Source organism: Arvicola amphibius, chromosome 2 (assembly GCF_903992535.2).
Source record: "Arvicola amphibius chromosome 2, mArvAmp1.2, whole genome shotgun sequence".
Classification (NCBI taxonomy): Eukaryota; Metazoa; Chordata; class Mammalia; order Rodentia; family Cricetidae; genus Arvicola; species Arvicola amphibius.
In genome coordinates this window covers 144,547,935-144,571,107 of record NC_052048.2, presented here as the reverse complement: position 1 = coordinate 144,571,107, position 23,173 = coordinate 144,547,935, and the positions used below count along the sequence as shown (strand labels likewise).

Here is a 23,173-nt window from a genome sequence, read left to right as displayed (position 1 = left end):
TCTGTCTGGTAATGCTTCTGTAGCTGCCTGCCACTAGTTTTCTCACACTCCTTTGAATATGTTCTTCACTTGAAATCAAAATCTTTAAAAAGTTTTGTATTTATCACATTGCGCATTTACCCCCTTCAGTACCTAGAAGTGTTTTACTGCTGAGTGTCCTTTGTATAGAGCTTCTTAAAGAATCATCCACAGCCAGGCCAGGTGGCACACACCTGTGAATTTCTGGCACCAGGCAAGACTACAAGTTTGTGGCCACCTGGGCTACCAAGGAAGTTAAGGTTCTTCTAGGCAACTTACAGAGACCCTATCTCAAAATGTACAAAGAACCAGGTGGTCGTGGTGCACACCTTTAATTCCAGCGCCCTGGAAACATCTACAATACAGTGTTAGCAGCTTTTATGAATACAGTGTTATACTTGCTTGCTATGTTAAATGCTGTCCCTTATCCTAGATCAATGACTTACATTAAATGCTCAGAAATAAAATCATTCAGTACTTGGAAATGTACACAGTTATTATACATGCTCTATTATATTCACATGTAACGTAGTAACTAAACTTTGCTTCTTTGCTTTTGTTTCTTGTGAACCACATTGGTTCTCAAATCCTTCAGACTCATCTCTCTAACAGTTCAAAGTGGCAGTTTGTCTGGCTCCCCTTAAACCAGTGATAGACTGGGGTGTTGAATGATGGCGTGCCTATGTGTGTATACTTTTCACTCTCCAAGAATATCCCCATAGCTGGGCGGTGGTGGCGCACGCCTTTAATCCCAGCACTCGGGAGGCAGAGGCAGGCGGATCTCTGTGAGTTCGAGGCCAGCCTGGTCTACAAGAGCTAGTTCCAGGACAGGCTCTAAAAAAGCTGCAGAGAAACCCTGTCTCGAAAAACAAAAAAAAAAAAAAGAAAGAAAGAAAGAAAGAAAGAAAGAAAGAAAGAAAGAAAGAAAGAAAGAAAAAAGAATATCCCCATATGCTGGAGAGGCAGGGAACCACAAGGTCAAATCTGTAGACTCACTTTGGGCAGATTTTTATAACCTTTGTTCAGAGTTAGCCGAGATGAGTACACCTGTGACTTCGTTACAACGTATACCTAAGAGTCTTGGAGTCTTTATGTTTGGATAGTTATCCAGAAATTTTGCTTGATTAACAGAAAGAAAAAACATCTTTTGAATTTTAATCGAGCATCTGATAATCCAGTTCAAAGCCTTTCTTCAGTTAGCCTTACCTTCATCATATTTAGTAAACTTACATGCTTCCTTGCTTTCTTTTATCAGTTTTTCGAGACATAGTTTCTCTGTGTAGCCCTGGCTGTTCTAGAACTTGCTCTGTAGACCAGGCTGGCCTTTAACTCACTTGAGATCCAGCTGCCTCTGCCTCCCAAGTGCTGGAATTAAAGGTGTGCACCACCACAACCAGCTCCTGATGGCTGTTTTTAAGAGTATCCCAACAACAACAGTAACAAAAATCCGAACAAAAAGTGGGGTATTTCAACATCTTCTGTGCTTCCCCCACAGTCCCACTAGCACTGCAGTGCTAATGAAGAGGGTGTCACCCAGAATAAAAATTCTTAAGGACATGTCACACCAGTTGTCTCCACAGCATTCTGAGAATTGACAGCATTGGTGTCTGTGTAACAGATGAGAGAATCTGAGAGAATTGTCAAGGTTGTAGAAAGGATTGAAATTAGCAGCAGCCGGGCAGTGGTGACACACTCCTTTAATCCCAGCACTTGGGAGGCAGAGGCAGGTGGATCTCTGTGAGTTTGAGGCCAGCTTGGTCTGTAGAGTAAGTTCTAGGATTGGCTTCATAGCTACTGAAAAACCCTGTCTCAAAGAACCAAAACAAAAAACAGCAAAAAAAAAAAAAAACCTCCCAAAATAGGCAGTACGTGTTCTTTAAAGATGGGGTCACAGTTAGAAATGCGTAATATACAGGCTGCCTCAGTCCTTGCTGTATTACAGCCTTCCAGGACCCTATTGTACCGAAAAGCCATCCTTGGCTGAAGTGTTATGACTTAGCTCATCTGCTCCTTTTTATTCTGACTCCAAGTTGGTGTTCTTCTTGTCACATATCCTGTAGTCCCTCAAACTGTAAACTGAAACCCACTCCCTTTGTTCTGCTGGTGCAGTGTGTGGTGGGGGAGGGGGGGTGGTACAGCTTTGGCTGTCCTGGAACTCACTCTGTAGATGAGGCTCTCCTCAAACTCACAGAGCACCTGCCTCTGCTTCCCGAGTGCTGGGATTAAAAGGGACACACCACCACCATCTGGCATGTACTTTCTAGTGGCTACCTATGCAGACTTAGCCTTCCTTTTTGCTAAAGGTTGCATTGCACTTGGATGTTTCATCAGTGAATGTGGACAGAAGCAATATGAAAACGAATCCAGTCATATTTTCATGGTTTCATAAAATTTATATATTTTTTTAAGTCTCAGAAGAAAAGTAGTTTATATAGAGGAAAAATATTGTTTGACAATTAAGAGTATTTAACACTAGTTGTGACAGATAAAAATACAGATTTTCTGGTTCATTTGAATTTCAGCTAAATCACAAATATTTTTAAAAAGATAAGTTTGAGCTGGGCGGTGATGGTGCTCGCCTATATCGTAGCTCTCAGGAGGCAGAGGCAGGTGGATCTCTGAGCTCAAAGCTAGTGTGGTCTAGAGAACAAGTTGTAGGACAGGCTCCAAAACTACACAGAAACCGGTCTTGAAAAAACAAAAAAAAAGCAAAGAAAAAAGTTAAATTTGCCTTCTAAAATTTTGAACAAACTTATTCTACTTACATTTTTCTCCCAAGAGTTTATTTTTAAGTATATGTGAGTGTCTGGGGGTATGTGCACATGAGTGCATGTTACAAGAGAAGTAGAGAAGGTGTTAAATCCCTTGCAACTGGAATAACAGGCAGCGGTGAATCATCTCACAAGTGTGGATGGTAGAGACTGAACTCAGGTCTCTGAAAGAGCAGTATGCAGTCTTAACTGCTGGGCTCTCTCTCCAACCCTCCTCCCCCCCTTCTTATATTTTTAAAAAGGTTGTTTCATATTTATATGAAATTGGCACTAGAAGATTTTATAGATGACATATAACATGTATTTATTGGCAGGAGGGGTGTGCATGTACAATGTGTGCAAGCTTATGTATGAAGGTTATTATATAACCTGTGGGAGTTGGTTCTCTCTATCATGTTGTTCCTAGGGATTTAAACTCAGTTGTCAGTATTGGTAATTAGCATCTCTACTCACTGAACAGTTTTGCCAGCTTTAGTATAGAGAGTAGGTCTTTTTAAGATAGTACTGCTAGATTTCTTTAATCCTATCTAATAACTTTTGATCCAAGACTAGTTACTGAAAACTACTAGATCCCTAGGTAATTTGTTAGGCTCTCTTCCCAAGGAGCTCGTGACATAGCAAAAACAGAGCTGTTGCTCCAAGAACGTACAAAGAACATTCATAGCTGTGACGTTACAGTTGGGCAGCACGGCCAGCTTGGAAATTATACAAAGATGAAAGACTGAGGAACAGACAAGGTGTGTGGGGAAAATAGAGATTTAGAGTGCTATTTGACCCACATCCCTTGTTGGTATTTTTCAGAAAAACTAGGGGAAAAAATACCGAATAATGGGACATGCGCTTCGTTACAGCCTAGGTAAGCTATTGCACTGCCAGAGTTGTGTCTTAAAAGTTATTGCCAAGAGGTGGCCCACACCTTTAATCCCAGCACTCAGGAGGCAGAGGCAGGGCAGATCTCTGTGAGTTCGAGGCCAGCCTGGTCTACAGATTGAGTTCCAAAACAGGCAAGGCTACACAGAGAAACCCTGTCTCAAGAAAAAAAATTCTAGTCAAGTTAAGAGCACTTGTTCCTCTTGCAAAGGGCCCAGGTTCAGTTCCTAGGACCCACATGGTGGCTCACAACCACCTAGAACTGGTGCTCTCTTTTGACCTCCAAGGGCACTAGGTACACTCGTGGTGCACATACATACATGCAGGCAAAACACTTATAAAATAAATCTAAAGGGGATGCTATTAAAGAAAAAAATTTCAAACAAAGTGTGGTGATGCATACCCGTAATCACTGGCACTTGGGAATTAGAAGCAGGAGGATTTGGAATTTAAGAGGATTTTAGACATAGCTGTATGAGAACTTTTTTGCGAAAAGAAAAAAAATAATTTTACCCACTTCATGGTGTTTTTTTGGGGGGGGAGGGTAAAAATGTGTATATGTGCGTGCATGTGATGTGTATAGGTACCCCTAGAGACCAGAAGAGGGTCTAGATCCTCTGGAACTAGAATTACAAGTTTTGTTTGTGAGCCACCCGATCTGAGTGCTGTGAACTAAACTTGGGATTCTTTCTCCTCTTTTTCTTTTTTTCTGATGTGTGATGTATGTGCCCAAGACAGGGTGGGCACATGCCACGGCATACATGTGGAGGTCCATAGAACAACTTTGGGGAGTTGGTTCTTTTTTTTAAATATTTATTTATTTATTATATAGTACTCTGGTATGTATGTCTACACACCAGAAAAGGGCACCAAATCCCATTATAGATAGTTGTGAGCCACCATGTGGTTGCTGGGAATTGAACTCAGAACCTCTAGGAAGAACAGCCAGCGTTCTTAACCTCTGAGCCACCTCTCCAGCCCCAAACCTGGTATTCTTTACAAGAGAAGGAAGTTGTTCTTAATAACTGAGACATCTCGGCTGAGTGGTGGCAGCGCACGCCTTTAATCCCAGCATTTGAGAGGTAGAGGCAGGCAGATCTCTGTGAGTTCTCTAACAGCCTGGTCTACAGAGTGAGTTCCAGGACAGCTTGGACTGCTTCACTTAGAAGTCTTGTCTTGAAACTCCCCAAAATAATAATAATAATAACAGTTTAGCCATCTCTTCAGTCCCCTAACCTCCTATTTAAAGACCACTTTGTGTGTGCACTTGTGTTGCTTTTCTGTTTCTGTTGGTAGACAACTAGTTTATTCCTCTAGCATGTTCTTGTGGTCCCTAAAGGAAACTTTTTGTAAGCTGGAAAAATCCACATTCATTTTATCAGATAGAAAAGTGCCTATGTCTTCTGCCATCTGGTTGGCGGTGCTGCCTGCTCTGTGAGGTGTTAGTCACTGAGTAGTTCGTATGACACTGCCTTTCTTCTTCTTCAGGTTATCACCAACCTAGTGAAAATGCTGAAGTCTAGAGACACAAGGAGAAATTTCTGTCCTCCAAACCACTGGCTGTCAGAACAAGAGGATATCAAAGCAGATAAAGTTAGTGAAAAATCTCCTTAATTGTTTTCATTAAAAATAGTTTCTCACCTTTTGTATTTCTGGGGAGAGTAAGTCTTTTAAAATTGTTTAACTCTTCATTTAACTTCTGAGTGTCTGCAATGCCAACTCTTGGTCAGAGGGCAAGATAAGTAGCAATAGCCTTGGCCTAGACAGCATCCTAATTATTTTTATCTGATTGGGTTTTTGTTTTGTTTCATCTTGTTTTTTGCCTCAGGTTAGACTGAAGCCCAATATTTGTCTATTAGAATTGAAATCAATTTTGCTTTTAGTAGTACTACCAATAAAAGAATTTTCATTAATTAAAAAATATGGGCTTTAGGCTATCTGAGGGGCCAATATAATAGAATATTATGAAGATTTGAACCTAAAGCAGACTAAATCTTCCAGACCATCAGAACGAGAGTATATAACAGAGGGCATCAGGTGGTCCCAGAGAAATTCACCACTAATGCATTTTAGAATCTTTGGGGGTGGGGGTGGAATAGGGATGCGGGTACAATAAGAAGCCAACACAGGAATGTGGCAGGACAGTGGGGGTATGACTGGATCCTTGGTGAAAAGCCATCTTCAAGTTGAACCTGAGGCCTCCAGCCCTGCCCACTGGCAGAGTCTGCAAATGGGCAGATCTTGCAAAGTGAACAGCTCCAGGCCCAGGTAGGTGACTCTAAGGAACTTTTCCTGCCAACACAAAAAGTCTTTCACACAGTTGCAGTTCTATATTTGAGGTGTGGTGACCTGTCACAGTAGAGGTTGCTGGAGTGTGAAGACAAGTAGGGATTCCTGAGAGCCCCTCTTCCCAGACATAGACACTGTCCTGGGAACTCTGAGCAACACTGAAAATACCACATGGACTGGTCTGGTATAGTAACTCCACAAAATCACAATAGCACTCAAAAGAAAAAGACCTTCATCCATCAGTTTTATAGAGTATGAAGAAACCATTTAATTGTTTTGAAGACTTTTCTGAAAAGAAAAAAGTAGTAAACATTTGACCTGCTTCTCTAGGGCTATCTAGATAGCATTGATGCCTTCCTGCTATATGTCTTCCAGATAATGGGTGTCTTATCTTGTGGGTTCTAGGAAAGTGTAACCTGCCACCATACATATTGGGCTAGTGCTCTAAGCCTTTCTAAATAGTGAGCATGATCCAGATTATAAGCAGAAATTTGAATCTTCATTATAATAAAATTACAAAGACCAAAACTAAGGGATGAAAAAATTACAGATTAAAGCAAAACTTAAGAGAACTTCCTCTACTTATCTTACTTTAATACTAATTCATCCAAATTAATTGGGAAAGAAAAATTTTTTAGAGGAAGTAGGTAAGTTTAATAATTACTGGTTTTTTAAGTGATATGCTTTGTTTTGTAATTATATCATTGTTAATTTACTCTGCCCAGACTCTCACCAATTCACTTTAAAGTATCTGAGGCTAGAATATGAAGACATGAAAGGCACCCTACCCTGGACAGGAATAGACAGCCAGCTCTTTAAGGAATTGTAGGTTCAAATGCCATCAGATAGTATACTAAGGCCGAAGAAAATGCTGACAGCAATTGGTTCCCACAGGTCACCCAGCTCTATGTACCGGCATCTAGACATGTGTGGCGGTTCCGGAGGATGGGCAGGATTGGCCCACTGCAGTCCACCCTGGAGGGTAAGTTCTCCTCAGTTGGAACTGCTTTTCACAAGGGCAAATACTCTGCAACATTCAGTCCTTTACTGTTAGCTCTGTGTTTTTTTTTTTTTTTTGGCTGAGCACCACACACAGCATTTCATCCAATAACAGTTAGCTTGTGTACCCTGGCAAACAGGTAGAAAATGATCGTTACCTCAACTTTTCTGAAAGGTGGAACTGCAGGGCAAGCAGCATGAGACAGTAAGGTTCTATATATCATAGCTGTTTCTTTTGATCACTTCTGCACATTGAGTAGTTATGCCATTCAAAACCTTTGACTTGATTATTTTGTCAGTCTTTGGTGGTTATGAGTGTAGCTGCTATTATCAGTGTATAAGTGTTTGTTTGAAGATAAATACTGGAAGACCCTAAGTCACTGCAAACATGTGTTTAACTTTATAAAAGACTGCAAAACTGTGTTTTGAAGTAGCTATGGAACCTTGCATTCACCACAGATGTATGATTTATACACTGCTACTTTGTATCCCAGCCAGTCCGTGGGATTGTCATGTTTTGTTTTGGTTGATTGATTTTTACTTCTTTGACAGAGTCTCACTATGTAGCCTTACCAGGTGTAGCGATCTCCCAAATCCTGGGATTAAAGGTGTGCTTCACTATGTCTTCCTGGGATTTTATGGATGTAACATGGCCATTTCAATAATGAATAGTAGCTATGGTTGCGTGGCCCTTCAACAGCTTCACAACTTCTGAGGAGCTGTTAGCACTTTATGTTTGTAAGGAAGTGGGAGTAATTTTCTTTATTTTTTTTTTTAAAAAAAATTTATTTATTTATTTAGCCTGCATGCCTTCATACACACACCAGAAGAGGGCACCAGATATCATTATAGATGGTTATGAGCTACCATGTGGTTGCTGGGAACCGAACTCAGGACTTCTGAAAGAGCAGCCAGTGCTCTTAACCTCTCTCCAGCCCGGGAGTCATTTTCTTTAGTAATATAGCCCCATGTTCCAGTATTAACTCCCTTCCCATATTCTTTTTTCCTTTTCTTTCTGTTTTTTTGTTTTTTGAGACAGGGTTTCTCTGCGTAACAGTCCTGGCTGCCCTGGAACTTACTTTGTAGACCAGGCTGTCCTTGAACTCACTAAAATTCACCTGCCTCTGCCTCCAAGTGCTAGGATTAAAGGCGTGCGTCACCACTGCCCAGCTCCTGGATTCTTACAAGCAGTTCTAGTTAAACTCAGTAGATCACAGAAAAGATGAGAGTTGGGAGATTAGTTGTGAGGAAAGTGGTCAGCAAGAATAGGAGGAGAAGAGGATCATGGGCTATGAATATGATCAGCATAAATTGTGTGAAATTGTCAAAGCTTTTTTGTTTGTTTTTCTTTTTCAAAACAGAGTTTCTGTATAGCTTTGGGACCTGTTCTGGAACTCACTCTTGTAGACCAGGCTAGCCTCAAACTCGCAGAAATCCGCCTGCTTCTGCCTCCCGAATAGTGGGATTAAAGGTGTGCGCTCACTCCATGAGTGCTGGCTGTGTTTATAGAATGAACAGACAGCTGAAGATAGTTGTCCACTCTGTGCTTGACTCACTCACCTGGCTAGAATGACCTCAGAGATTTCAGATTGGGCATGGAGGGTGTGTTTATGGATCTAGAAATAGATGGGATCACTGGGTTATTTTAGATTCTTAAAATGATCTTATAAATCCTGATTTAATAGCTGGCAGTGAATGGAAAGAAAATACAAATGGACTAATGAGTTTTAACAAATGTGTTACAGTGGGTCTGGAGTCCCCACCCTTGTCTGTGTCTGAGGAACGACAGCTTGCCATTTTGACAGAACTGCCTTTTGTGGTTCCATTTGAGGAGCGAGTGAAGGTATGCTATTCTGACCCTATGATGTTAACATAATTAAAAACACCTCAAGAAAAAAAAACTCCAATTTCATACTTAAAATCTAACCAGCTACTCTCTATATAAGCTGAAGACATGCTTTCCCTTATAGTTAGTTGAGCAGCGTATTAGACTAGAGATTTCTGATAGTGAGGCCTATGGAAGATTGTTTAAAGTGTATATGTTGTTACTAAAAATGCCAAATTTTTTTGTAAAGGTTCTTTGTGTACCTTCATTAAAAAGTTACTATGACCATCACTGCCTTGAAAAATGGAAAAATACTTTAGCTCCTTTCCAGATGATTTTGACACATGTTTAAAATATTGTAGACCAGGCTGGCCTCGAACTCACAGAGATTCGCCTGCCTCTGCCTCCCAAGGCTGGGATTAAAGGCATGCACCACCACCTCCCGGCACGGACTTTTTTTATATTAGAAATCTTCTAGAAATTGCTAGGTCCTTCTCTCAGGTACTGGCCTTGATATTTTTCAGGCCTACTTTCTTTGGGGTAAACAAAAATGGACTGACCAACCTAGAGGCTCTGGGTCAGTGGTCTCAGCCTCCTTACTACTGTGACCTTTAATACAGTTCCTCGTGCTGTGGTGACCACCAACCTTAAAATTATTTCATTGCTACTTATAACTGTAATAACTTGCTACTGTTATGAATCGTGATGTAAATATTTCTTTGAAGACAGGTTTGCCTAAGGGATCATGAGTACATGGGTTGAGAACCACTGCTCTAGGTGTTCATAAAAATGCTGGCATAACATAGTACCAAACTCCTGAGCTCCCTCTACTGGTATTTCACCATCATAGGCATTTGAATTTTATTCTTGGAGAAAATATTCTAAGATTAGCTTACTGCTTTAAGAGCTTTTTTCCCTCTTAAATAATATTTTAAATGGGGTGTGTGTGTATGTGTGTGTGTGTGTGTGTGTGTGTGTGTGTGTGTGTGTGTGTGTGTGTGTTCTATAGAGTTCATCCTGAGGCTGAAGACCAACTTTTAGGAGTCTGTTACCTTCTGTCATTCAGGTCCCTGATCAAACTCAGGTCTTAACTCTTGACAGAAAGTGCCTTACCCACTGGGTCATCTCAGAACCCCTACCTGCCTGAATTTTTAAGAAAGTACTTAATAAATGAAGACATACTGTGACATGGATCTTTCAAAACACTGTAAATGCAGGGGAAATAGCTTAGAAATACTTAAATATTCGTTTCTTGAAAAAATGTTCGCTACCTTGTATAAAAAACCTGATGTCAGAAGTTATAGAGATATAAAGTTAAAACATTTAACAGTTTGTTTTTAGGTTGTTTATTCTTTTAACAAGTCTGTTGTTTCTAATAACCTTAACAACTTTACCTTTTTGTTAGATTTTTCAAAGGTTGATTTATGCAGATAAACAAGAAGTTCAAGGAGATGGTCCATTTCTGGATGGGATCAATGTCACAATAAGAAGAAATTATATTTATGAAGATGCTTATGACAAACTTTCTCCAGAAAATGGTATATATACATATAGTGCTCTGTGTGTGCCTATATTTCTTAAGGGGGAAATAGGGAGTTAGTGTAGAAAATAATAATTGTTGCTGGGTATTTAATCCTAGTACCCGGGAGACACAGGAAGGTGGATCTTTCTGAGTTTGAGGTCACTCTGGTCTGCACATTGAGTTCCAGGACAGTCAGGAGTATATAGTGAGACCCTCTCTTAAAAATAAATAAACAAAATAAAATAAACAGTTCTGTTAAGCCTGGTGCTGGGTATGATGATACATGCCTTTAACCTAGCAATAGGGCCAGGGCTGCATAGGAATGGATATACACAAACACACAAGTGTGAAACTGTATTAAATTTAAATTAATTAATATGAATTTATTAACTGTATTAAATTTAATACAGCTTCTGTGTGGTTATTTCAGGAGTCAAGTTTGATTTATAGTTGATGTTAATAAATGGCATTAAAAAGATCCGTATGCTTTTAACTTTTTCCCCCTTAGGCCAGGTCTCTCTACATAGCCCTGGTTGTCCTGGAATTCACTATGTAGAGCAGGCTGGCCTCCAAATCACAGAGATCCACCTGCCTCTGCCTCCTGAGTGCTGGGATTAAAAGCATGTGCCACCACTTTCCAGCTTGTTGTTTAGACATTTTGATGTGGAGAAAGGAGGTTCCTGAAACCTAACAAATAATTTTTATTTGTTTTGTGATTTTTGAAACAAGGTCTCTTTATGTAGCCCTGGCTATCTTGAAACTTTATGTAGATCAGGCCGTCCTTCAACTCGCTGAGATTATTCAACCTCCACCTCCTGAGTTCTTGAATTAAAGACGTGTATCAGCATACCCAGTAACAGATATTTTTTAATTTAAAAAAAAATACCCTTTCAACACAGAAGCAGTGATATGAAATTTAGTTCTTTTGAAAAGAGAGGAAGCACTTGTCATTTCAGAGTATTAAATCCTCTTGTAGGACAGAAACATCCTTAGCAAAACTTACAGTTTCCTCTGTCACAAGCCAGTTCACTCCTAAATCAATTTCTCAGGACACTGTTGCCTTAAACTTGATGAAGTGCATGTTTGAGCTGTCAGAGTCATAAGCATACTTGGTTTTTACACAGCTGCCTGGAATATACTATGTCCTGTGGTGACCGAGTCCCAGCAAGGTGGACGGTGAAAGACTCAACTCATTCTTAGACTGAAAGCAGGGAGTAAAAGGGTCTCCATTTTTCACTCGCATGTCTAGGAGTCAGGATATGGGTGTAGAAAATAAAAAGCTGTGTATATATTTCCACCACAGATTGATGAAACTGGGTAGTTAGTACAAAGGATATCAGTAGTTTGCTTCCTTCCTCAGATGTTTTTCTAGTTCGCTGTGAGTCTTTGTATATAGTAAGTCTGTAACTCTAGAAAACTGGTTTGGGTCGTTTCAGATGAAGACAGTATCTTTAGCTTGTAGTCAGGCTTGTCTTTGATTGGAATTACTTTGTGGATCATTTCAGTGACAACATTTAGGACTACTCACTACTATCCATTACTCTGGTTGCCCCAAACCTCTCTCTTTATCAAGTCTTTTTCTCCTGCCCAACCTAGTTCAATTGCCTAACTTCCATTTTCAGAGATGGTGGGTTGTTCTTACTTAGAATCTTTCTCCCACTAACTGGTCCACTAACCAGCCATCTCCTGTGTGATATATCCGTGGGAAAAGGCTTTCCATGCCTTGGGAAAGTTCCCATCAGGGTTTTTTTGTTTTGGTTTGGCTTTTGGTTTTTCAAGACAGGGTTCCTCTGTAGCTTTGGAGCCTGTCCTGGAACTGGCTCTTATAGATTGTTTTGTTTTGTTTTAAAAATTTGTTCATTTATTATGAATATAATGTTCTGCCTGCATGTTTCCCTGCAGACCAGAGGAGTGTGTCAGATCTCATTATAGATGGTTGTGAGCTACCATGTAGGTACTGGGAATAGAACTCAGGACCTCTGGAAGAGCATCCAGTGCTCTTAACAGCTGAGCCATTCTCCAGCCCCAAGTTTCCATCAGTTTTATTGGCTGCTAATGTTTTTAATGGGACCTTCTACATAAAAATTGGTATTTCTAGGTTATGTTTATTTTGTTTATTTGCATTTTAAGCAACTTTGATGTCGTTGTCTCTTTAGTATTACCGCTTTATTGAACCATAAGTGTTAAATGTCCCTGATTGATAATCTCAATGCCTTTACATAATGCTTCCTGTAATACTGCTTATTTTATTGCCTTTTTTTTTTTTTTTTTTTTTTTTAACAGAACCGGATTTGAAAAAACGGATTCGTGTGCACTTGCTTAATGCCCATGGCCTGGATGAAGCTGGCATTGATGGTGGTGGTATTTTCAGAGAATTTTTAAATGAACTACTGAAATCCGGATTTAACCCCAACCAGGGGTTCTTTAAAACTACTAATGAAGGGCTTCTATACCCCAACCCAGCTGCTCAGATGCTTGTGGGAGATTCTTTTGCAAGGCATTACTATTTCCTTGGCAGAATGCTTGGAAAGGTAATCTATATAAAAATAAGGCTCAAAACAAAAGATGTCTGTCATTCCACTGTTTTTGTTGTGGTCTAAATTTCATTGATTATTATTATTCAAAATTGTTAAAAATCATTTTGGTGATCCCTAGCTAATACTTATTTATATAGCAACTACAGTTCATCATCATATATTGCATGGGCAGTAGTTAGACTTAAAAAAATAGTATAGTACAAAAACAGAAAGTACTATAAAACTTTGCACATAGAGGTTTTATAATAGCTACCTATATTTATTTTCATTTGATTTCTGTGTGTGTGCGTGGCCATAGTTTGACACTGGTGTCTTCCTCAGTTGCTCCCTATCTTCCTTATTCTTTGAATTAGGGTCTCTCACTGAACCTAGCGCTAGTTCATTCACTTAACTGACCCTCAAGCCTCACCTTTCCCCATCTCCCCAGCACTGGATGCATGCTGACTGTTTGTGGTTTTGTTACTGTGTGTGCTAGGAATGAAACTCCTCCTGTTTACAATGGCAAGCACTTTACCTATTTAGCCATCACTCTAGCCCCAAAGGACCTATTTTAAATTTGTTTAATGTAGTTTAGACCTGTTAAATAAAAGGGGAGTATGGAATGAATGCAACCTTAAGGTTTAATGGTAAAATGTGCAGTCTTCCCTCTAAGTCAGATACAAGACTTGACGCTGAGAGATCAGCATTGTAATTGCTCCCCGTAAGTAACCAACAAATGTATTTGTTATATTTACTGGTTACTAATGTTTTTAAATGTAGAACTCTTGCATAAAGCATATATTTCTAGATTATGTTTATTTTTTGCTTACTTGAATTTTAAGTAAAAATGTTGGTTACTACTAATTATGGAAGAATGTATCTAGCAGACTGTTCCAGTCAAATCAGGAGCTGAAATTCATATCCATTGTGTCCTAAATGAGTGTGTATTTGAGCTTTAATTTGATCCCAAGGGACATGCAGTTTTGGAGTGGAAAGCATAGTGCATCTGAGATATGTCCAATAGCAAATATGTCTCTGCTATCAGGCTTAATATTTTTATCAAGATTTATTTTTATTTTTAATTATGTGGAGGTGTGTGAATATGTGTGAGTGCAGGTGCCCTCAGAGGCCAGAGGCATTGGATCCATCTGAAGCTGGACTTACAGGTGATTGAGAGCTGATTGACATGGGGACTGTGAACTGAACTCAGGTTCTCTGGAAAAAAACGGCATGCTGCTCTTTATCACTGAGCCGTCTCTGCCTTCTGGCTCTTAACTACCCAGTTCGCATTAGTATGATATAATAAGGGAAGATTTTATACCACCTCTGACTCATTTTGAATCCTTGTAGCTTGAGGACAAAAGATAGATACAAAGTACCCAGCCAGTTGTGGCAGGGCAGGTGAGGACTCAACACAGCTGAGGAAGGAGGTGGTTCATCTGCCCTCTCTTCTGGCCCACTTTCAGTTTAAGTTATGCCCCCAGGTCTTTTCCCTTTTTTGGAGACAGGGTCTCACTACATAGCCCTGGTGTCGTGAAGCTTACTATGTAGACCAGACTTGGCTTCAAACTCAGAGAGATCCATCTGCTTCTACCTCTTGGGTGCTGGGATTAAAGGCATTAAGCACCACACCTAGCCTGAGTTAGGGGTTTTAAAGTATAGAAGAAAGATGTAGCATATTTGGTAATATAAAGTAACATTGTAGTGTATACGCAGCATACTCACTAATGACTCTTATTACCAACCCTGATGACCTGAGTTTGATCTCTGTATTCAACATGGTAAAAGAAGAAAACCACCTTTCATATATACACTATGATGTGTGCCTCCTCCCTAAAAAAATAAGTGTAATAAAGGGTATGTGTGTAAAATTCCAGTATCTTTAGCTTTCAGACAAATTTTTAAAAAAAAAAAAAAAAATGAGATTCCATCTCTCCCCAGTTAGAATAACTACTATTAAAAGACAGAGGCAGGCATGGTGGCTCGTGACTATAATCCCATTATTTGGAATGCAGGATAATTACTTTAAGTTTCATACTAGCCTGAAACTATGGGTAGGTGAAATGCTAATGAGAGAAGGAGAAAAAGAATTTTGATCCTTCGGGTGGTGGTGGTGCATGCCTTTAATCCCGGCTCTCGGGAGCCAGAGACAGACAGGCAGGTCTCTGAATTCGAGGCCAGCCTGGTCTACAAGAGCTAGTTCCAGGACAGACACCAAAACCATACAGAGAAACCCTGTCTTGAAAGAAAAAGAGAAAAGGAAGAATTTTGATGCACAGTTAGTGCGGATGTATATATAGACTCTAGCATAGTTCCTCAAAGAACAAGTAGAGAGCCCTCAGATCTGGAAACTGAATCTTATAAGGTCTGATGTATTTCCAGAGAAAATGAAGTCAGCATATCAAGTCCTTGTTCTATATTCACTGTTACTGATCATAATAGCTAAGATATGAAATTTACTTAGGTGCTCAGCAGTGGAAGATATAAAGAAATAGTATATGTACATGATGGAATAATATTCAGTTGTAAAGAATAAAGCCTTGGTATTTGCAGCAAAATAAATGGAATACTTTTAATCCCAATATTTGGGAGGCAGAATCACTTGGATCTCTGTGAGTTCAAGGCCAGCTTAGTTTATAGAGCTAGTTCCAGGACAGCCAGGGCTACACAAAGAAACCCTATCTCATTAAAAAGGGGGGGGGGGAGGGAATTCAACGACATTGTATTAAGTGAAGTAGTTGAGACACAGAAAGACAAGTACCACATGTACACCCTGGTATGTGAAAGCTAAACTTAAGCTGTCCTGAAAATAGAATGATAATTTATAGAAGTTGGGGAGAAAGGGGGGTAGATAAGATAGGCTGGATTTGATCAGTGAGCACCGTGGGCGTGTGTAGTACAAATTCTAATTGGTCTTAATAATAAAAACCTGGAGTCAAATATTAGGAAGTGAAAGCTGAAAGATCAGAGAAACAGAGTAGCCAGCCACTAGAGCTCTTACCTCTGAAATCTCCGGAGCAGAAAGAGACCAGACTCCTGTCGGTCTCTTGTCTATCTGTCCCTCCCTCCTTCACTCCCTCCCTTCATTCCTTTCCCCCTCCATCCTCCCCCATTCTATCCTCCCATCCCTATCCCGTCTTATATTCCTCTCTCCACCCAGCCATATCACTTCCTGTCTTCACCTTCCTAGTGCTGAATTAAAGGTGTGAGCCACCACTGCTCTTGTTTTCTCTTAGACTGGATCAAACTCATGTAGCCCAGGGTGGGCTTAAACTCACATTGATCCATGTGCTTCTGCCTCCCAAGTACTGGAATTAAAGGTATGTACTACCACTGCCTGACCTCTATGGCTAACTAGTGGCTTTGCTCTGAACTCTGATCTTCAGGCAAGCTTTATTTGTTAGATCACAAACAAGATACCACCACAGACATGTGTAGAAATGTTCACACTGAACCTCATTTATCTTAGTATAAATATCAGAGTGTAATGGCACATGCTTTAATTTCAGTACCTAGGAGGCTAAGGTAAGAAGATTGTGAGTTCAGGGCCAACCTTAGCAAGATCTTGTCTCAGAAAGCAGGGACTGGGCACATAACTCAGTGTTCGAGTATGTGTACACATTGTTTAAACCCTAAGACTGCAGAATAAAAATAGAAGTAAATTGATTAAATTATTTTGTTTAAACTAGCTCCTTGAGAATAGTGGTTGATTTAGTTCCACAGAGTTTTCTGCATGGGAATTCCTAAGGGATTTCTAAAATACCTGTTTACCATCTGATTGTAAGTGGTTAACTTTGCATCAGCATGTCTGCATCCAAATGAATGCACCCATACAGCACTAATAGTGTGCACCTGAACATTAAATCTGCAAGAGAAGAAAACTTGCTATTGATTGATTATGGTATTTATTGGGTCATAATATATTTAAATTTTCTTAATGCATATGTTAGTGATTGTTTACTGTGATAAAGTGCACAGAGGTCTTCAGAGCAGCTTTGCACAGGAAGAATTACCTCCCGTCACTGGTCACTTCTCAGTTAAAAGTTCCATTAGCAGATGGTTCCTGCCTGGGCTGTGGGTCGCGGCTGCACTTTGTTGCCTGTAAATCAGACTCTAGACAGGGATAAGTAAACAGCCTGGGATGTGGTCGTGTCATGTTGGACTTTTTTACAGACAGAAGCACCTTAGTCCATTTAAGCCAATTAAGTTCAGAATATTTATTGGAACAAATCCTTTATCGTATTTGAGTTCTACTTGAAATTTTTCTCCTTGATTCAGAATATTGATTTAATTGGAACAGAATGCCTATAAATCAGATTATTTGGTAATACCGTGGTCATATATTTGAAAATTTTAATTAGCAGATTGTATAACTTCAGCATGCTTTATAATTGTGTATTTTGGTAGAGTAAGTATGCAGTTAATGTATCATAAAGTGTGATATTGACAGTTAGCAGTTGATCTTGACCTTTCTGGAAGCTAAAAGAACTTATTCTTATATGTCATTAGTGTCCCTTTAGAAAATGCTCTCTGGGTTTAAATCTGTGAAGTTTGAGGTGAACATTAGTACCCTTGCTTGCCTCATCCTTCACATGACATAGCTCCTCTCCTCTGCAGTCATCTTTTAGCCCTAAGCTTATTAGTACATGGTGTCCCCTGCCTCACCCCTTGCCGTCAGACCAAAGGCTCTTGTCTTTTTTAGACTTGTTTTCTTGACAGTAGCACAGGCTTCCTAAAACTGAGACAGAGCCTTTTACACAAATACTCATTTAAATTTAGTGACCATGCCAGATATGGTTGTACACACCTTTAACCCAAGAACTGGGGGGTGGGGGCAGAGGCAGGAGGATTTCTGTGAGTTTAAGGCTAATCTGGTCTACATAAGCAAGTTCCAGAACAGCCAGAACTAAATAGTGAAAAAGACCCTCTCTGATAAACAACAACTTAGTGACCATGACTAGATATGCATGTGTGTTTTGTTCTTAAAGAAGATCATCTTAGAAAGGCAATGATAAGTAGATGAGCCCAATCTCTGGGGTGCATGAGACCAGGTAAGGAAGTCCTGATCTTGATTGCATGACCTGAAGTGTCTTTGATTTGTTTGTTTGTTTGTTTTGTTGTTGTTGTTTTGTTTTTTAAAACAGGGTTTCTCTGTAGCTTTAGAGCCTCTCCTGGAACTAGCTCTTGTAGACCAGGTTAGCCTCGAACTCGCAAAGATCCGCCTGCTTCTTCCTCCTAAGTGCGTGTGCCACCGCCTCCCAGCTAACTTTGATGTTTTAAGTAGGTAGAACAATAGGAAGGCTCCATAGATTGGTGACAGTGGAATCTTAACCCTGGTAGTGTAGAGCTGAAAAGGAGTTATGTACAAGGGCATTGTTGCTGAATCAGGGTAAAAGGAAGAGGATAGTGTTGCAGGAGACTGTCCAGACTTGAAATAACCACACAGAAACTGTATTAATTAAGTCATTGCTTGGCCTATTAGCTCTAGCTTCTTATTGGCTAGCTCTTACATCTTAATTTAACCCACATGGCTGTGGCTTACCAGCAAGGTTCTACCCAGCATCTGTCTCTGGCAGCTACGTGGCTTCTCCTTGACTCCGCCTACTTTTCCCAGCATTTAGTTTAGTTTTCTCCACCTACCTCTATTCTGCCCTGCCAGACCCAAGACAGATTCTTTATTAACCAATGGAATTCACAGCATACAGGGGACATCCCACATCAGGATGGAAAGGAGGCTGCGTAGTTTGTTCTGAGAACAGAAAGATGGAAGTGGTATTGGCTAAGCTAGGGAACGTTGGGTAAGGATGACCAGTTATTTGGTTTAGATACCTGAGACATGCCTAGGTACCTGTGTTAGACACTGTATTCAAGAACAAGGTCTGGCCAGGAGGTGGCGGCGCACACCTTTAATCCCAGCACTTGAGAGGTAGAGGCAGGCAGATCTCTGTGAGTTTGAGGCCAGCCTGGTCTATGGAACTAGTTCTAGGACTGTTAAACAGAAGCCCAGTCTCAAAAAAGCAGAAAGAGAGAGAGGGAGAGGGAGAGGGAGGGAGGGAGGGAGGGAGAGGGAGGGGGGAGAGGGGGAGAGAGAGAGAGAGAGAGAGAGAGAGAGAGAGAGAGAGAGAGAGAGAGAGAGAGAGAGAGAGAGAGAGAGAAACAAGGTCTGGACTGATGGAGCTTGGGAGCCAAGTTCCAGGGAGCAGCAGAATTCTACAAAGGAAAGAAAAAACAAGGAGAGTACAATGTCTCAGAAGCCTAGTAAAGACTGTCTCAAGGGAAAAGAAGTATAATTGCTATGCAGTGTTACTGATGGGCCAAATAACATTAGAACCAGAGAGGTGACCTTATTATTTATCAGTGTGGACATCACTTTGGAGTGGAAGCAAAGCCTCAGCAGATGGTCAAGGACAGTAGCATCACTGCAGCTAAGGTACATTCTGTGCTCTGCACCTGTGACTGTCATCTGGGACCTGCTATGGCCATTTGAACTGACAAGCAGTGAAATGAAGGACATTTTCCTTAGCAGTAGACAAGCAAACTGCTGCTTTAACTCTCAGCCTGAAGCACAGACCTGCTGCTTTGAGTAAAGAGTGTTCTCTGCAGGATCCATTGGGATGTGTTTGGTTCGGGTGGAGCTAAGGGGTATTTGGGAGCATGGCTAGAAGAAGGGCAGCGAGAGTGCTAATGATTCTTGGTACTTCTCTCAGAAGTGTTCACATGTACAAGCAGAAAGACCTCAGTGAAGTCATAGGTGGTATGCTTCAAAGGGTACTGAGATGAATGAATAGAGCCTGTGTGTGAAGGAGGCTGATACTCTCCAAAGGTGACCCAGGTATAGCAGTTTTACCTGGAACTTGATAGAAATCTATGTGTCCCTTGGGCTAGTTAGCTGCCAAGCCTGTAAACTGTATATTTGCCAGTCTCACAGCATTTGCTAGGCCGACCCTGAGAGTAACTCTCTAGAGAAACATGGGTTGCCAGTTGACTGAGGTCTGAGTTAGAGTGAGCCAGAGTGACCACTAACTAGAAGGGGGCAAAATCAGGTGAGCTGGGCCAGATGTGGCATCCCCTATAACCCAAGCACTTGAGAGGTATTGGCAGGAGAGAATTGGGAGTTCAAGGCAACCTGAGCTATTTGAGACCCTATGTCAAGAAACTAAAGAAAACAAAATGATGAACTAGGTGCAAACAAATTAAAAATGCAGACAATGATTACGGGAGCCCATCTTAAAGTCTGGACTGTTCAGAAAGGAAATCAGACTGGAGAGATGGTTCAGCAGTTAAGAGCATGTACTGCTCTTGCAGAGGATCTGTGTTTGGTTCCCAGCACCCGTATGTTGGCTCATAACTGTCTGTAACTCCAGTTCTAGGGGATCTGACTCCTTCTGACCCCTAAGAGCACTGGGCACGCATGTGGTACACACATTCAGTCAAAACAATTACACACATTAAAAAATAAGGCAGGAAGCCGGGCGGTGGTGGCGCACGCCTTTAATCCCAGCACTCGGGAGGCAGAGGCAGGCGGATCTCTGTGAGTTCGAGACCAGCCTGGTCTACAAGAGCTAGTTCCAGGACAGGCTCCAAAGCCACAGAGAAACCCTGTCTCGAAAAACCAAAAAAAAAAAAAAAAAAAGCAGGAAGGAAATCAGTCTGTGAGTTGTGAGTAGGAAAAGAAGAGAAAGACAGTGAAAGGGAGAAAGGGAGAAAAGGCCAAAGTTAGGGTGAGATAGGGAGTCGGACAGAAATTAGCATAGACTGTCAAACCCAGAGGGTGAAGAGGATCTGAGTGAGGGCCAGTGCATACAGAATAGACTTAAAGACCAGGTGGCCATGCTAAACTAGTGAAGGTGGCAAGAACTAAGTAGCTAGAATGTTAGATAATGGCCATCTGGGTCACTGATGCCACCAAAGGTTGTCACAAGGCTGTTGGAGTATAAAGCTTTTGCTTTTTTATATTATCCTTGTTATTGTTGTTATGTACATGCAGTGTGAAGGTGAGCATGTGCCACAATGCACTTTTGCAGGTCAGAGGCCAACTGTGAAAGAATTCTTTCCACTATGGGTTTTAAAATGGGTCTTAGTTTCACAGGTTTGCATGGCATTGACTTTTACCTGCTGAGCCTAGAAGTGAAAATCTTGTATTAAAGAAGCCCTGACAGGGGCTGGAGAGATGGCTCAGCGGTTAAGAGCATTGCCTGCTATACCAAAGGTCCTGAGTTCAATTCTCAGCAACCACATGGTGGCTCACAACCATCTGTAATGAGGTCTGGTGCCCTCTTCTGGCCTGCAGGCATACACACAGACAGAATATTGTATACATAATAATAAATAAATATTTGAAGAAAAAAGAAAATCTACAAGTTTAAAAAAAAAAGAAGAAGAAGGCCTGACAGTGCTGGCAAGGTGTCATGGACCTGGCCCAGTGCAGATATCACAAGAAGAATGTGTGCTCTGTAAGCACAGGTAACTCTGTGGGCTTAAAAGCTACAGGAATTACCTGTGACTGAAAACCAAAGATTCTAAATGAGTTTTGGGTTTTTTTCTTTTCTTTGTTTTGTTTTGGTTTGGTTTTTCGAGACAGGGTTTCTCTGTGGCTTTGGAGCCTGTCCTGGAACTAGCTCTTGTAGACCAGGCTGGTCTCGAACTCACAGAGATCCGCCTGCCTCTGCCTCCCGAGTGCTAGGATTAAAGGCGTGCGCCACCACCGCCCGGCTGTTTTGTTTTGTTTTTTTGAGACGGTTTCTTTCTGTAGCTTGGCTGTGCTGGAACTCTCTCTTTAGACCAGACTGACTGCAGAGATCCACCTGCCTCTGTCTCTTGAGTGCTGGAATCAAAGGCTTGTGCAGCCATTGCAGCTTAAATGAGTCTTGATGACATACACATTTGTAGGTGACCTGAAAGGGTCAAGAAAGGGCATGTGGTTTTACAAACAAACTCATAGGAGTAGCCCTGTCTGTAAAATGTTGCCTGACATAGTTGGCAACTAATAAGTTTTAAGTGGATGATACTATTGATTCTACTTGGGCCCCTATAGCCAAGACTTGGTGTGTGTCCTGTAGAGTAGGAGCTTACACTCCAGATCCTCATGGGTCAGTCCAGTTCTTCATTCCAGAGCTCAGCTCTAGAGTACTACTCTGCATGGACATACTTAGCTCAGAGCTCTGTTTGTTTTTCAAACTGTGTGGTTAGCCTGACTGGAAATAATTAAAATATTTGCTTACTCATTTAGGATGGCTTTAAAGCAAGACATCATCTCCTATAGTTTTTAGATTAAGTTATAAATGTTCACTTTAGAACTACCTGAAGATTGATAGAGATGCATTTGAAAAGCATTATTTTTTTATTGATTCTTAATGTAGTAAATTACCAAAGTTATTTGGCAGCAAACAGAAGTGGCCTATGCTGTGGCTCACATTTCTTCTCCTGATAGAGCCACAATTTGCATTAATTACATTGAGACTGCACTCACTTATATTAAAAGGCTTCTACTATAATTAATCCTTTTCATTTCAAACCGTTTTGGCACCATTTCTGGCTATAAACACTCATAAAGGACAGATAGCTGGAAAACACAGCACAGGGTTTTCTGTATACCTCTTTTTCTCCTGTGACAGGTAGTTATTGATACGTTTCTAGGAACAAGTATGGTGCAGTGGGCTAGAAAATGCTAAGTGGGTTATTTTGCATAAAAAATAGACAGTTTTAGAGTTATATAACTAACCTGTATTTAGAAAATACCTTGATTTATGCTTACATTTGTATCTCAGTTGCATACATTATGGAAATTTAATTTATAATCCATTTAGCTGATGCAGTCATAGTTTTCAGTGCTATCATTTATTAGTGCTTGTATATTAAATGCTTTAAAGGTTTAAACCTGCCTTATGTAAAAAATTATACCTATACATTTACATTTTATGAGTCACAGTGGGATTTCTGCTTAAAATTCAGGTAGCCCTGATACATTTAACGAATTTCTCTGGTTTATTGTTACTAATGCAGAAATGGCAAACAATGACCTTCCATATTGAACATCCAGTGATTTACACTCCAGCTTACTTTCAAAGTCCACTGTGTAAATGAGGGCTTTTTCTCAACACCTGGGATCAATCATGCAGCTTTATACAGAATGCTCTCCTTGGCTTTGAACTCATGTTTCATTTAGAAGTAATGGTGTTTATAAGTACTCCAGGTTAATAGTATTAACCGTTTTTTTTTTTGTTGTTGTTGTTATTGTTGTTGTTGTTGGTTGGTTGGTTGGAGTTTTTTGTTTGCTTTTCTTTTTTTATTGCTGTTGGGGGCTTTGTGTTTGAGACAGGATCTCACTATGTAGCTCTGGCTGTCCTGGATCTCACTACATAGG

At 40.6% G+C, this 23,173-nt stretch overlaps 1 protein-coding gene across 1 annotated transcript in view; it reads left to right on the top strand.

Annotated features, from left to right (window-relative positions):
• The window catches only part of Ube3c (ubiquitin protein ligase E3C), a 100,809-nt gene that overhangs the window by 53,996 nt on the left and 23,640 nt on the right, over positions 1-23,173 (top strand). The window contains exons 14-18 of the mRNA XM_038319301.1: positions 5,148-5,252; positions 6,843-6,930; positions 8,693-8,790; positions 10,178-10,310; positions 12,578-12,825. Coding sequence (XP_038175229.1) covers positions 5,148-5,252; positions 6,843-6,930; positions 8,693-8,790; positions 10,178-10,310; positions 12,578-12,825 — 672 coding nt within the window. The remainder of the gene's footprint in view (positions 1-5,147; positions 5,253-6,842; positions 6,931-8,692; positions 8,791-10,177; positions 10,311-12,577; positions 12,826-23,173) is intronic.